The sequence below is a fragment of the Sceloporus occidentalis genome, unplaced genomic scaffold, assembly GCF_023333645.1.
Source record: "Sceloporus occidentalis isolate IW3139 unplaced genomic scaffold, rSceOcc1.0.p SCAF_255, whole genome shotgun sequence".
NCBI classification, from domain to species: Eukaryota; Metazoa; Chordata; class Lepidosauria; order Squamata; family Phrynosomatidae; genus Sceloporus; species Sceloporus occidentalis.
This window is the reverse complement of record NW_028317235.1, coordinates 626848-639211: the sequence shown is the minus strand read 5'-3', so window position 1 is coordinate 639211 and position 12364 is coordinate 626848. Positions and strand designations below refer to the sequence as shown.

Sequence of the window (12364 nt, the reverse complement as noted above, 5' to 3'; positions counted from 1 at the left end):
CCCCCCCCACACACATACACACACACTTTAAAACTGCATAGTTTCTATGGTTAGGCAAACATTGACAGGGGTACAGCATATTTGTTATCATTATATGCTTAGGGATTATACGGTACCACCGTCAATGTGTGCCTATACATTGAGCCAGACACTGACAACCCCTATCACTATATACTAAGCCAAACATTGATGTGGTGTAGGCTTACCACTTTAGTGACTGGCATAGTATAAAGTAGGGATGCACCGAAATGAAAATTCTGGACTGAAACTAAAAATTCAGCATTCACTTGGCCAAAACTGAAAAAAAAAACAAAAAAAAACTTTAAAATACTTTATTAAAAGTAACACCAAAATTAGACAAAAAAATCAACAACAATATTAACATATATATACACACAAACACACATATATATAACAACAATCACAATCCTATCATGCCCAGGTTCTAGCTGGCTGACTTAGCATGATAGGAGTGTGATTGCTGTTTGCAATTATATATATATATATATATATTAATACTGTCATTGAATTATTCTGTCCAATAAAAGTGTTAACACACCAAAGTTGGACCAAAAAATAATTTATAACAGCAATCACACTCCTATCATGCCTAGGCAGCCACTACATGCTGGAATCTGGGCATGAAAGGAATGTGATTACGGACTCCCTATGCCAAGCTATCCCCCAACACTTACACATCCATGCTATCTGAAACCCTCATTCACAAACATTCACCGCCCCCCTCCCTCCCACGCCAGGTACGCATGACGGCCGCATTCAATCCTGCTCGCGGCCGCTTAGTTTTTAACTTTGCGGCCGCAGCCGCATTGAATGCTCGTCCGTCCGGCCCACCGGCCCGGATTTAGGGCGGCCTGGGGGGCAATTGCCCCCCTGCCCCCCGGCCCAGTCCGCCCCTGCAGCTATCCACATGATGTGAAAGAAAACGTGATTCATCAGACCAGGCTACCTTCTTCTATTACTCTGTGGTCTAGTTGTTATTCTCATGTGGCTATTGTAGGTGCTTTCGGCAGTGGACAAGAGTCAACTTGTCAGCAAATGTGCTAACTAAGTCTATAAACAACTTTAAAATGAAATCACAAAGGGAACATGGCAGTGGCATTAAATGTATGCTTGCAAATGGCAGAGGTTCAACTGGTTATATAGGGGAACTGGGAATTTAATAGACATAACAGAAACATGGTGGGATAACACATGACTGGTCAATCTAATTGGAGGGCTACATGTTTATGAAAGGTGGAAGGGTCTGTATGTCAAACCAGCATTATTGCCACATTTGTAGGAAGATATATATGATTACAGTACTGAAAATGTGGAATCATTGTGGGTTGAGGCAGTGGTGGTAGAACTACACAGAAAATATTAGTGGGCTTTTGTTACAAAATTTGATAATTCACAACAATTAATGCAAATAGAAAAGGCTTCTCATAAAAGATGTGCTATAATTATGGGGGATTTTAATTACCCAGAAGTAGATTGGAAACATTGAACTACTAATTCTTCTAAAAGCAGTAAGTTTCTGAATTTGTTGATTTACCACTTTTTTGTATGAGGTGCTTATCTCAAACATCCAAGTAAAGGAGCACTTGGGGAAAAAAGACCAAAACACTGAATTTTAAAAAGGCCAACTTTACCAAGTTTAATACATCCCTTGGTCTTGTTGACTGGGGTGGATTATTTGGGGGATAACACAAAAGGTACCACCTTCAAACTAACATTACACAAATATTAATATTATATAAATTATATATATATATATATATATATATATATATATATATATATTATAATTTACAATCTGTCATTAACTTTCTTGGGCCTTGGTGGCTACCACTAGCCATTTGGGATCACGCCTTGCTCCAGATATTGATGAAATACCATACAGAGGTCTTTAATATCAAGTGATCTGTGCTGTAGCGTAACTCTCCTTCTATTAACTGGGGATAAATTAGGTTACTTCAGAGGGTAATGCTATACAACACAATAATACATAATTTACTATCCCTGGCAAGCACACTCCATTCCAGTTATATTAGGATATATATACATAGATATATTATTTTTTCTCCTTCTCATAATGTCCTGTACCCATATGTAGGTGGAAGATCTCATTGTGAAATACAGAAAAAAGAAGAAGACTGTTGTTGGAATAATTGTTGAACCCATTCAGTCTGAAGGAGGAGATAATCATGCTTCTGATGACTTTTTCAGGAAACTAAGAGACATTGCCAGAAAAGTAAGAACATTAAATAAGTTATTTAATAACTATAGTTATAGACGCAATACTTCATAATCATTCATTGGATGTTTTAATTTAAAAAGGTATCTTGCGGATGTATTATTATAAACCTCTACATTATTATAATGATTAGAGCATCATTGATTATGCATTAGGTTTCCATATTTTCTTTTCCCACTAATTATCTGTTAAGAAAGCATTGACGCTTATATTTCCCACTATGTATGTGATATATAGTTGGCAAAAAAGATTAGAAAAAAGATTTGGTGTATGTAGCGGGGGCCTTCAATCTCTTTCCTGATCTATAGCATGCTCCATGACATCACTGGTTTTGTGATGTTTCATGATACCCTTTACCTATATGTCCGCAAAGTAATTATTAAGAAGGGTAAAGTTCTGCATATCAGGTCAGCGGATGATTTTCTTATAGGTAAACATTCTGACCTGCATATATGTAGGAATGGTAGCGTGGAACTGAAGTGTAGCTCAAAGTCTCCAAAGAAAATGTGGAAAAAACACAAAACACATGCTGCCAGCTGATCAGCTTATATACATAGATCTCTTGAAACATGTTAATGGCAAATTAGAATCATACAGTCAGTTTAGTCTGTCCACTTGATTTGTACATGTGAAGGAAAATTGATTTAGACAATTTGTTTCAGTTTTTGACACACTAGTTTTCAGACAGCAAATTTCATTTTCTGATGAAAAGCAAAATTCTGTGGCGTTTTTTCATTTAAAAATTGAATTGGGTGCGGTATTTTCAAGGGGAAATGTTCCTTACACTTTCTGGATTCACCTTTCACTTGCAGCAGCATCTAAGGGTTTAGGAAGTGATTAACTCTAGATGCATTACAAGACCATCAGCAACAGCAGCACTACACCAATGGATAGACACATCCAGCATGCTGGACAAGATGTCCATGTCTGTTATTGTGAATGACTTCCGTGTTCAGTTTGTTGTGGATTCACACCTAGACTGGACGAGGATGGGATGTAAGAAAGTACTAGCGCTACACATTTTGTCCAACAGTAAGACATCATCAAGGGGATAACAATTTTTAGTAGAACATCTACTTTAAATACACCTAACAATGTATTCCAACCCGGCTACAGGGTAATGCCCTGTCACGTAGGACATGCAGCTGTGTGTTCACACAGTCCTGGTCCTCTGCAGTTATTAAAACCGCTGTACATTCACATAGGAAATTAATCCCATCAAATTGGATTATTCCTTTGATACTCTGCTTCTAAAGAAATCAATCAGTGAGTACTTCTGACTCTAAACTGGTATACCCCACAAAAAGCTTTAATCACTTCACCTCACAAACATTTTCAAAAGATTGTAGTCGGCCGAAAAGGGAAAAAAAGTATATAACTGATTGTAAACAATCCAGGAACAGTAAAAACAAAAATGTTTTTTTTGGTGACAAGAGTTCAACTGAATGACCGCTAGTACACGCAGCACATGCAAAACACCCTATCTTGACCTGACACTTCTAATTCTTATTAAAAGAAATATACAGAAAGGAGAGCGCACAACCTAAAAAGCATAAAAGGTATACACATTCAGATTCCAAAAGTGCTTCTAGAATAATAAGTGCCAATAAATACACAAAACAAAGCAAGCTTATCCAGTGACTACCATTTTGCTTTGAGTTAAAGTTAGGTCAAAATTATGACACTTTCGGTGACATCCATTAAAGAAAAGACAAGCTTGTAGTCAAGAATACAAATACTTGCAGTTTAGGGCGTACCTAGAGTATTTGGCACCTGGGGCGGATCCTGTATGTGGCACCCCCCCACACACACGCTTCTGTTGTTACGCAAACATTAACAGGGGTACAGCATAACTGTTATCGTAATATACTGAAAAAAGAAAAAATGGTTCTGCACTCAACTCCCAGGAAGCTGGGTGCTAGCAGGAAAAAAGGGACATCATAAACCCTCTTGAAGCACACAAACAAAGAAAATGAATCCCAGCACTCCAAACAGCTTCCAGTCTTTAGGATACTTTATAATAAAATAAAGTATCCTAAAGACTGGAAGCTGTTTGGAGTGCTGGGATTCATTTTCTTTGTTTGTATCATTATATACTGAGGCACACATTGATGGTGGTGTCATCCCAGAAGAAAGCCTCTTCTAAAAATGATGCACAAGAAATCCCGCAAATAGTTTGCTGAAGACAAGCAGAATAAGGAAATGGATTACTGGAACCATGTCCTGTGGTCCGATGAGACCAAGATAAACTTATTTGGTTCAGATGGTGTCAAGCGTGTGGGGCGGCAACCAGGTGAGGAGTACAAAGACAAGTGTGTCTTGCCTACAGTCAAGCATGGTGGTGAGAGTGTCATGGTCTGGGCCTGCATGAGTGCTGCCAGCACTGGGGAGCTACAGTTCATTTAGGTAACCATGAATGTCAACATGTACTGTGACATACTGAAGCAGAGCATGATCCCATCCCATCAGATACTGGGCAGTATTCCAACATGTTAACGACCCCAAACACACCTCCAAGACGACTACTGCCTTGCTAAAGAAGCGGAGGGTGAAAGTGAGGGACTGGCCAAGCATGTCTCCAGACCTAAGCCCTATTAAGCATCCGTGGGGCATCCTCAAATGGAAGGTGGGGGAGCACAAGGTCTGTAACATCCACCTGCTCCGTGATGTCGATGAGCGATGAACACCATGCCCAAGAGGGTTAAGGCAGTGCTGGAAAATAATGGTGGCCACACAAAATATTGACACTTTGGGCCCAGTATGGACATTTCCACTTAGGGGTGTGCTCACTTTTGTTGCCAAGGTTTAGACATTAATGGCAGTGTATTGTGTATTAAGTTATTTTGATGGGAAAACTAAATTTACAGTTATACAGGCTGTACACGCACTACTTTACATTGTAGCAGAGTGTCGTTTCTTCAGTGTTGTCATGTGAAAATATATAATAAAATATTTATAAAAATGTGAGGGGTGTACTCACTTTTGTGAGATACTCTACTGATGCAAACATTGATGGTGGTATAGGATAAATGTTATCATTATATACTGAGGCAAACACTGACGGTGGTACAGCATATCACCTATTAATATATACTGAGGCACACATTAACAGTGGTACAGCATAACACCTATCACTATACATTGAGCCAGACATTGAAAATAATGCAGCATAACCCCTATCATTATATACTAAGCCAAACATTGATGTGGTGTAGGATACCACTTCAGTGTCTGGGTCAGGGAAACCGAAAATTCAGCATTCACTTGGCCGAAACCGAAAATGACCCCCCACACACTTACACATCCATGCTATCACAGACACACTCATTCACAAACATTAATTCACAACCATTCAGCATAAACTACAGCATAACACCCATCACTCTCACACACTTACTAATCTACTCTCACTGAATGGTTTCTTACCTTTCCTCTGGCACTGTCACTTTTCTCGCTACAGCTCCTTTTCCTCCTCCTCTTCGTTCTTTCTCTTGGCTCTTCTTCTTCTGTCTCCTTCCAGTGCAGTGGGCGCAGAAGGGGGTGGGCGTGGCTTCAGTGTTGTGCGCCGGGATATGACATCAAATCCCGACGTACAGCATCAGTTGCTGTGCACATTGCACAGGAGCAGGATCGGAGGTCTGCATTAACAGACCTCCCGCTCCCTTGATTGACTTAAAGCCGGTTCTCCTGAAACGAGCCTGCTCCTCTAGCGGCTGACCTTACTACCAGCGTGGTGGCACCCCCCTGATGAGCGGCACCTGGGGTAGACACCCTCCCTATGAGTGGGACATAGCAATACCAGGGTACTCCTTATAGAGAAAAGACAGAGAAGGTAAAAAGGGGGAGAGGTGGCCCTGTATGTGAAAGACAGCTAACGTAACACAATTTAGTGAGGTGAACAAAGAGTCAGTTTGGGTTACGTTACAATTTGTTATTCATACAGTAACTTATTTAGGTGTGATTTATAGACCCTTGGACAAGTAGATGAGTAAATACCTAAAATGACAGTGAAGGGGGAAATTATAATCATGGGTGACTTTAATCTTCCTGATGTGAACTGGAAAATCAAAGTCACTGGTTGTGCCAGGAGTACAGATATTTTAAACTCCCTACTGGAATTATCTTCAAACTTTAAAACTCATAAGGAGGCCATATTATATTTATAAAAATTATAATGTGTAGACACCGCTGGCATTCAGACTTGAACCGGGATTACCCAGCTGCAATCTGGGAAAAAGCGGCGTCTACCACACAGCTTGCACGGTTGTGAAAGAGAGGCTCTACAAGGTCATAGCGCATTGGTACCTTTCTCCACTACGGCTATCCAATATATTTCAATCCATCGATAAGAGCTGCTTCAGGGGCTGTGGTTTGCCAGGTACTTACCTGCACGCATGGTGGACTTGTGCAATTATCCAACCGATATGGCAAGACTCCTTCCATAAGCTCTCTCAAGCCTTAGGTCTAATGATTACTGGTACGCCGGAGGTAGCTTTGTTAGTTATGGAGGTCGCGGAGCCGAGATTGTCTGTCCCCAACTAAAAACGTATCCATCGGATGTGTGCAACGATCAAACTAACTATTGCGAGGAGGTGGAAGGGGAATCCTCCTACTTCATCTGAAATCCAGTCCGCCATTTGGAACCTCATTATTATGGAACAACTCACGGTCAAATTGAGAGATGAAATGCACAGATTTGAAGCTATTTGGGAGCCGTGGCTCACTAAATATACGGATTTTATCGTCAGGTCACCCTTGCGCCATTTGTGAATGGCTGAGCCTCCCTGACAGTGCTGACACCTCCTCTTCCTCCTTCCTGTCTTTTCCCTTTTTCAGATCTTTCTCCCCCTCTTATGATTTACCCTGCTTACAGATACAAAAAAAAAAAAATACATTTGTGAAGCTCGGCATTCTTTCCTGTATGAGTATACTCCTCTGTTCACACCGTAAATCATATTTTTCTACTCCTGTACATTTGAAACATTGTAATACTTTGCATTGTTTGCTATGTATCTTGATATGGTGTTACACCACTTTGTTGTCAATTTGAAACTTGACTTTCTATTTGCACATACTTTGGTTTCACTTCACAGATGCCAATAAAAAACTATTAAAAAAACAATTATAATGTGTAAAGCCATCAGATGGGAGCAGTTTAAATGGAGTCCAGGAGAAATGGGATTATTCAAATGTTGAATTGCATTAGGTTTGTAAGTAAAAGCAAAAAACTGAAGGAGCCACTGTGGTATCCTGCAGAGGTGGCATATATATATATATATATATATATATATATATATGTGTGTGTGTGTATATATATATGTGTGTGTGTATATATATATATGTGTGTGTGTATATATATATATGTGTGTATATATATATATATAAATATGTATATATATATATGTAAGCATTTAGTAATGAAAGAAAAATCCTGCATGAGAAAGATAGGCAAAACTGTAGGATTTGGCAAAAAGAGGCAAGGCAATTTATAAGAGCTTCCAAAGCACACCCACAGACAGCTCAGTCAGTAAAAAAAAAAAAAAAAGGAGATAAAATATTTGATACATAATGGGGAAAAAAGGAAAGTAGAACTAGGATTAGATTAAAAACAAAAGGCGGAAGGTATGTAGAAGAAGATAAAGGTCTGACTGCTTCAACAAATATTTGTGTTCACTTTTTACGGAAAGTGAAGGAAAGGAACCTCAGTTTGGACAAAAGACTAATGAGTCTAACAATTAGAGATTATAATAACCTTGGTGCATATATAATCTAAATTTTAATAAAGACAGGAGGGGAATAATTTGCATAACATCTTTACCACCAATAGCAGAAAATTGGCAAACATGAAAATCAATTTTTTTAAGTTTTTTCCAAATAGGACATTGGCACAGACTGACCAAATAATAATAAAAAAAATTGTACACCTCTGAAACGTGGCCTTTTAGCCCTTAAACAACCCACACAATTTATGGCTGGTATCATTCTACTCAGGAGATGCTGCTGAACTCATATACTCCCGCCAAACGTTGCTTCCTCCTGCCAGGACACCAATAATTAACCCCTTCAGCGCCAGGCAGAACCAGCGTTGTAGATAGAAGGGGGGATGTCGCTGCACCAGAGCTGCGTTGGCACTGTGGCTATCCGACGCTTAGCTACATAGCGTGGCTATTGTCCTGAAAAGGACAATAAAAGATCATAGCAGACAACACTCATGTTGAGGTGAAAACAGGACTCCTTTATTTAAACCAAATACAGAGCTTTATATACAAGTAAGAAAAGGGGCAAGACAAATATCACATGATCTAATTACCATGTCAGGAAGGAAGTAATTAGATCAAATCCTGCAACACAATATCCGGGGGAAGGACAGAATGACATGCAACATAAATAATTACATTAGTTGGGGACATAGACATAGAATGATGATATAGACATAGATAATTGGCTTGAGACAGACAATGGCTAGGAGAGAGATAACAGTAGCTCACAGGATTAACAGCTACCTGTTATGTAATTGATAATTAGGTATGCAGCAGTGATACCTAGTCATACCTACAAGGGGCCTTAAGACAAGGGCTAACTAACAGAATAACAGGGGAAACACTTCACACCTATACAATCAACAATGCACCCAAAGACAATCAGCCTTCTTCCTACAACAGGATGTCCAGCTGACATTACGCTTTTGAGACTTTTGAGTAGTAAAACCTGTACCTGGGGAAATAATTAGAAACTGACCCCCTGTATCCACACACAGAAGTCTCTACAAGGCCTGGGCCCATAGTCGGTAAGGAGGAGGCTGTCCCTCAGGCCTCTCCAGGGGCCACAGTGATGGAGGGTTCCGTCACAGGAGTATTTTTAGAAAGTGATATACCAGGAGCTATAAATTGCATGTGGGAAAAAGGCCAAAAAAATTACTACCACAAAGTTTTACAGAGGTTGGTAGTAGAATTAGTGCATGGAAAGAGTTAAAATACCAGCATTTGAAATACCCTGGGGTGTCTAGTTTTCAAACATATGTGGTTTTATGGGGGTAAGTTGAACTGACCGGCTTGAAACATGCCTCAAATAGGACATTGGGCAGAATGACCAGTTTTGGACAAAGATGGTTTTGAAATTGCAATATGTTACAAATTAGAATCCATGTAGCTATCTTTTCCATTAGATTTTGTAGACGAGTAAAGGATTTTTCAAATAAAGGTCAGAAAAATGATGATATCAAAATAATGTTATCTAAAGAAAACCCTTCTTGTCCTAAAAAAAATAAAAAAAATAAAAAATAACCCAAAACAATATATTACTTGTTTGGGTACACTAAATGATAAAGAAGAAAATTACAGCTAAACACCACAGGAATGTTTAAACAGCCATTGTCACAAAGGGCATGAACAAGAAATGCTAGCAAAATGTTTGATTGTATAGAGAGAGATATTAGCAGTAGAAAGAGGGAAGTGCTTGTTCTGTTGTACAGAGCACCGGTAAGACCTCACTTGGAGTATTGCGTCCAGTACTGGAGACCTAATCTCCAGAAGGATATATTTTCGAGAGAGCTCAGAGGAGAGCTAATAAACTGGTTCATTAATTGCACTATAAAACATACCAGAAAATGTTAAATAATCTTAGCATATATAGCTGGGAAGAAAGATGTTACAGGGGGGGTATGATAGAAACATTTAAGTACATAAACCACAGCAAGAGGACAGAGTCTTATACTAGAGTGACAAAGGTTTACAAGTAATAATTACTTTACTGAAAGGGTAGTGGATGCATGGAATAGCCTTCCAGCAGAAGTGGTAGGTGTTAATACCGTTAAGATGTTTAAGCATGCATGGGATAGGCATAAGGCCATATATTAAGAAAAGTATTCAGAAATTGGGCAGACTAGATGGGGCAAGTGGTTCTTATCTGCCGACACATTCTATATTTCTACGTTACCATACCATACTGCAAGTGTCAATTCAGTAGTGTAGTACAGAAAATGTTCTTTAGTGGGGCAGATAAGAGAAGCTTAATGGATATATTAATACTTCTTAAGTGTCCATATTGCAAACCATAAATAGCTAGAGAACCCTTTGTATTCTATTAAATTCAGGCATAAAGAAGTGTAACGGCATTAGTCTACATTTTATCCTTACTTTGGATTTTTAGAAGTTCACTCCATGTTCCCTTATTTCCTCTGTTGATATAAAATTATATAGACCTAAGTTTCACTAGAATGGGTAGGTACCTGTATCTCCCCACATGACTTAAGTAAAATGAAGGGCGAAAATCAAGGAGAATTCCATTTCTGTCTAGAAACATAGATACCCATGGGGACCCGTTTCCAAAAGAAATTCTGTTTTGTTTTTTTGCTGATGTGTGTGTGTGTGTAAATAATCACAGCAGATCGATACACAGCAGATTGATAGGTAAATGTGCTTGAACTGTTTTCAATTTTTTGCTACAATGAGATCTGAGTATCTGTACATAATGGATGTTGTAGCAGAAATGTTTCAGTTAAAATCCTTATAAGGGTTAATTTGAGAGAACTTACATGTAATGCATTCCAAGAATGGTTTTTCAATATACCAGGTTTGTTTTTGTGAATATAATAGCATATAATTTCTTTTCTCATATAGCATGGCTGTGCATTTTTGGTGGATGAGGTACAGACAGGAGGAGGAGCTACTGGAAAATTTTGGGCACATGAACATTGGGGAATGGATGACCCAGCTGATGTTGTTACATTCAGCAAGAAAATGATGACTGGAGGTTTCTTCCACAAGGATGAGCTTAGACCTGATGCTGTAAGTATTTCATGGGCTTTGGAATCATCACAAGGACAATGAGATTGTTTCTAAAGTAGTTTAAATTTCCATTTAAATAAATTACTGAAAACAAAGGGATTTCAAAGGGAGAAATTAATTTTCATGTGAACTGGATAAAGATGACATCAGTGCTCGGCAGATAATATATGACAGAATCTTATGTAAAGGGGATTGGAAGTACATCGGTACACTAAAAGAAGTCATCGTACACATCAAGCCACAATTTGCTCCGACACCCAGCACTCACACCAGGACAGGCTGTGCCACACCGACACCCAGACACACACACCAGGACAGACTCTGCCACACCGCCACCCAAACACAAGCCAGGACAGTCTCTGCCACACCACCACCCAAACACACACCAGGACAGGCTCTGCCACAATGACAACCAAACATACACACCAGGACAGGCTGTCCCACACCGACACCCAAACACACACACACACACACACCAGGACATGCTCTCCCACATCGACTTCCAAACACACACACACACCGGGAAAGGCTGTGTCACGCAGACACCCAGCACTCACATCAGGATGGGCTTTGCCACACCGACACCCAAACACACACACACACATCAGGACGGGCTTTGCCACACCGACACCCAAACACACACACACACATCAGGACGGGCTTTGCCGCACCGACACCCAAACACACACACATCAGGACAGGCTTTGCCACACCGACACCCAAACACACACACACCAGGACGGGCTCTGCCACACCAACACCCAAACACACACACCAGGACAGGCTCTGCCACACCGACACCCAAACACACCTACCAAGACAGGCTCTGTCATTCAGACACCCAGCACTCACACCAGGACAGGCTCTGCCACACCGGCACCCAAACACACACACACTAGGCCAGGCTTTGCCACACCAACACCCAAACATACACCAAGACAGGCTCTGCCACACCGACACCCACATCCAGACAGGCTTAGCTACAACAATAAAAAAATAAAAATAAAAAAAAACCCAGATTGGAAGCATAAGACATAAGATAAGTATTTGCCCCTGACCTATTGGACTGTTTACCGGTTCATTCTGTTGCCTCTGAGTGCTATTCTCTGCTAAAGGGCTCCAAACCTTCGGCCTACATCAGAGTCTGTTACATAGGTAGATAGAATTAAACATCCATAGTGGGCATTACAGTGTGACTTTGATATTTATTAAAATAATAAATTTAATAATTTTTAATAAAATAATAGTTACCTAGCATGATTTCATTTATTTTCATTTTATTTATAGACCGCTAGCAGATTCCATAGTGATATTACAGCAA

At 39.7% G+C, this 12364-nt stretch overlaps 1 protein-coding gene across 2 annotated transcripts in view; it reads left to right on the top strand.

Annotated features, from left to right (window-relative positions):
- Window positions 1-12364, top strand: part of LOC149275960 (4-aminobutyrate aminotransferase, mitochondrial-like) — a 280567-nt gene that overhangs the window by 228568 nt on the left and 39635 nt on the right. For both annotated transcript variants that reach the window (XM_089504079.1, XM_089504080.1), the window contains 2 exons: window positions 2117-2254; window positions 10876-11043. In XM_089504079.1, the coding sequence (XP_089360205.1) occupies window positions 2117-2254; window positions 10876-11043 (306 nt within the window). The remainder of the gene's footprint in view (window positions 1-2116; window positions 2255-10875; window positions 11044-12364) is intronic.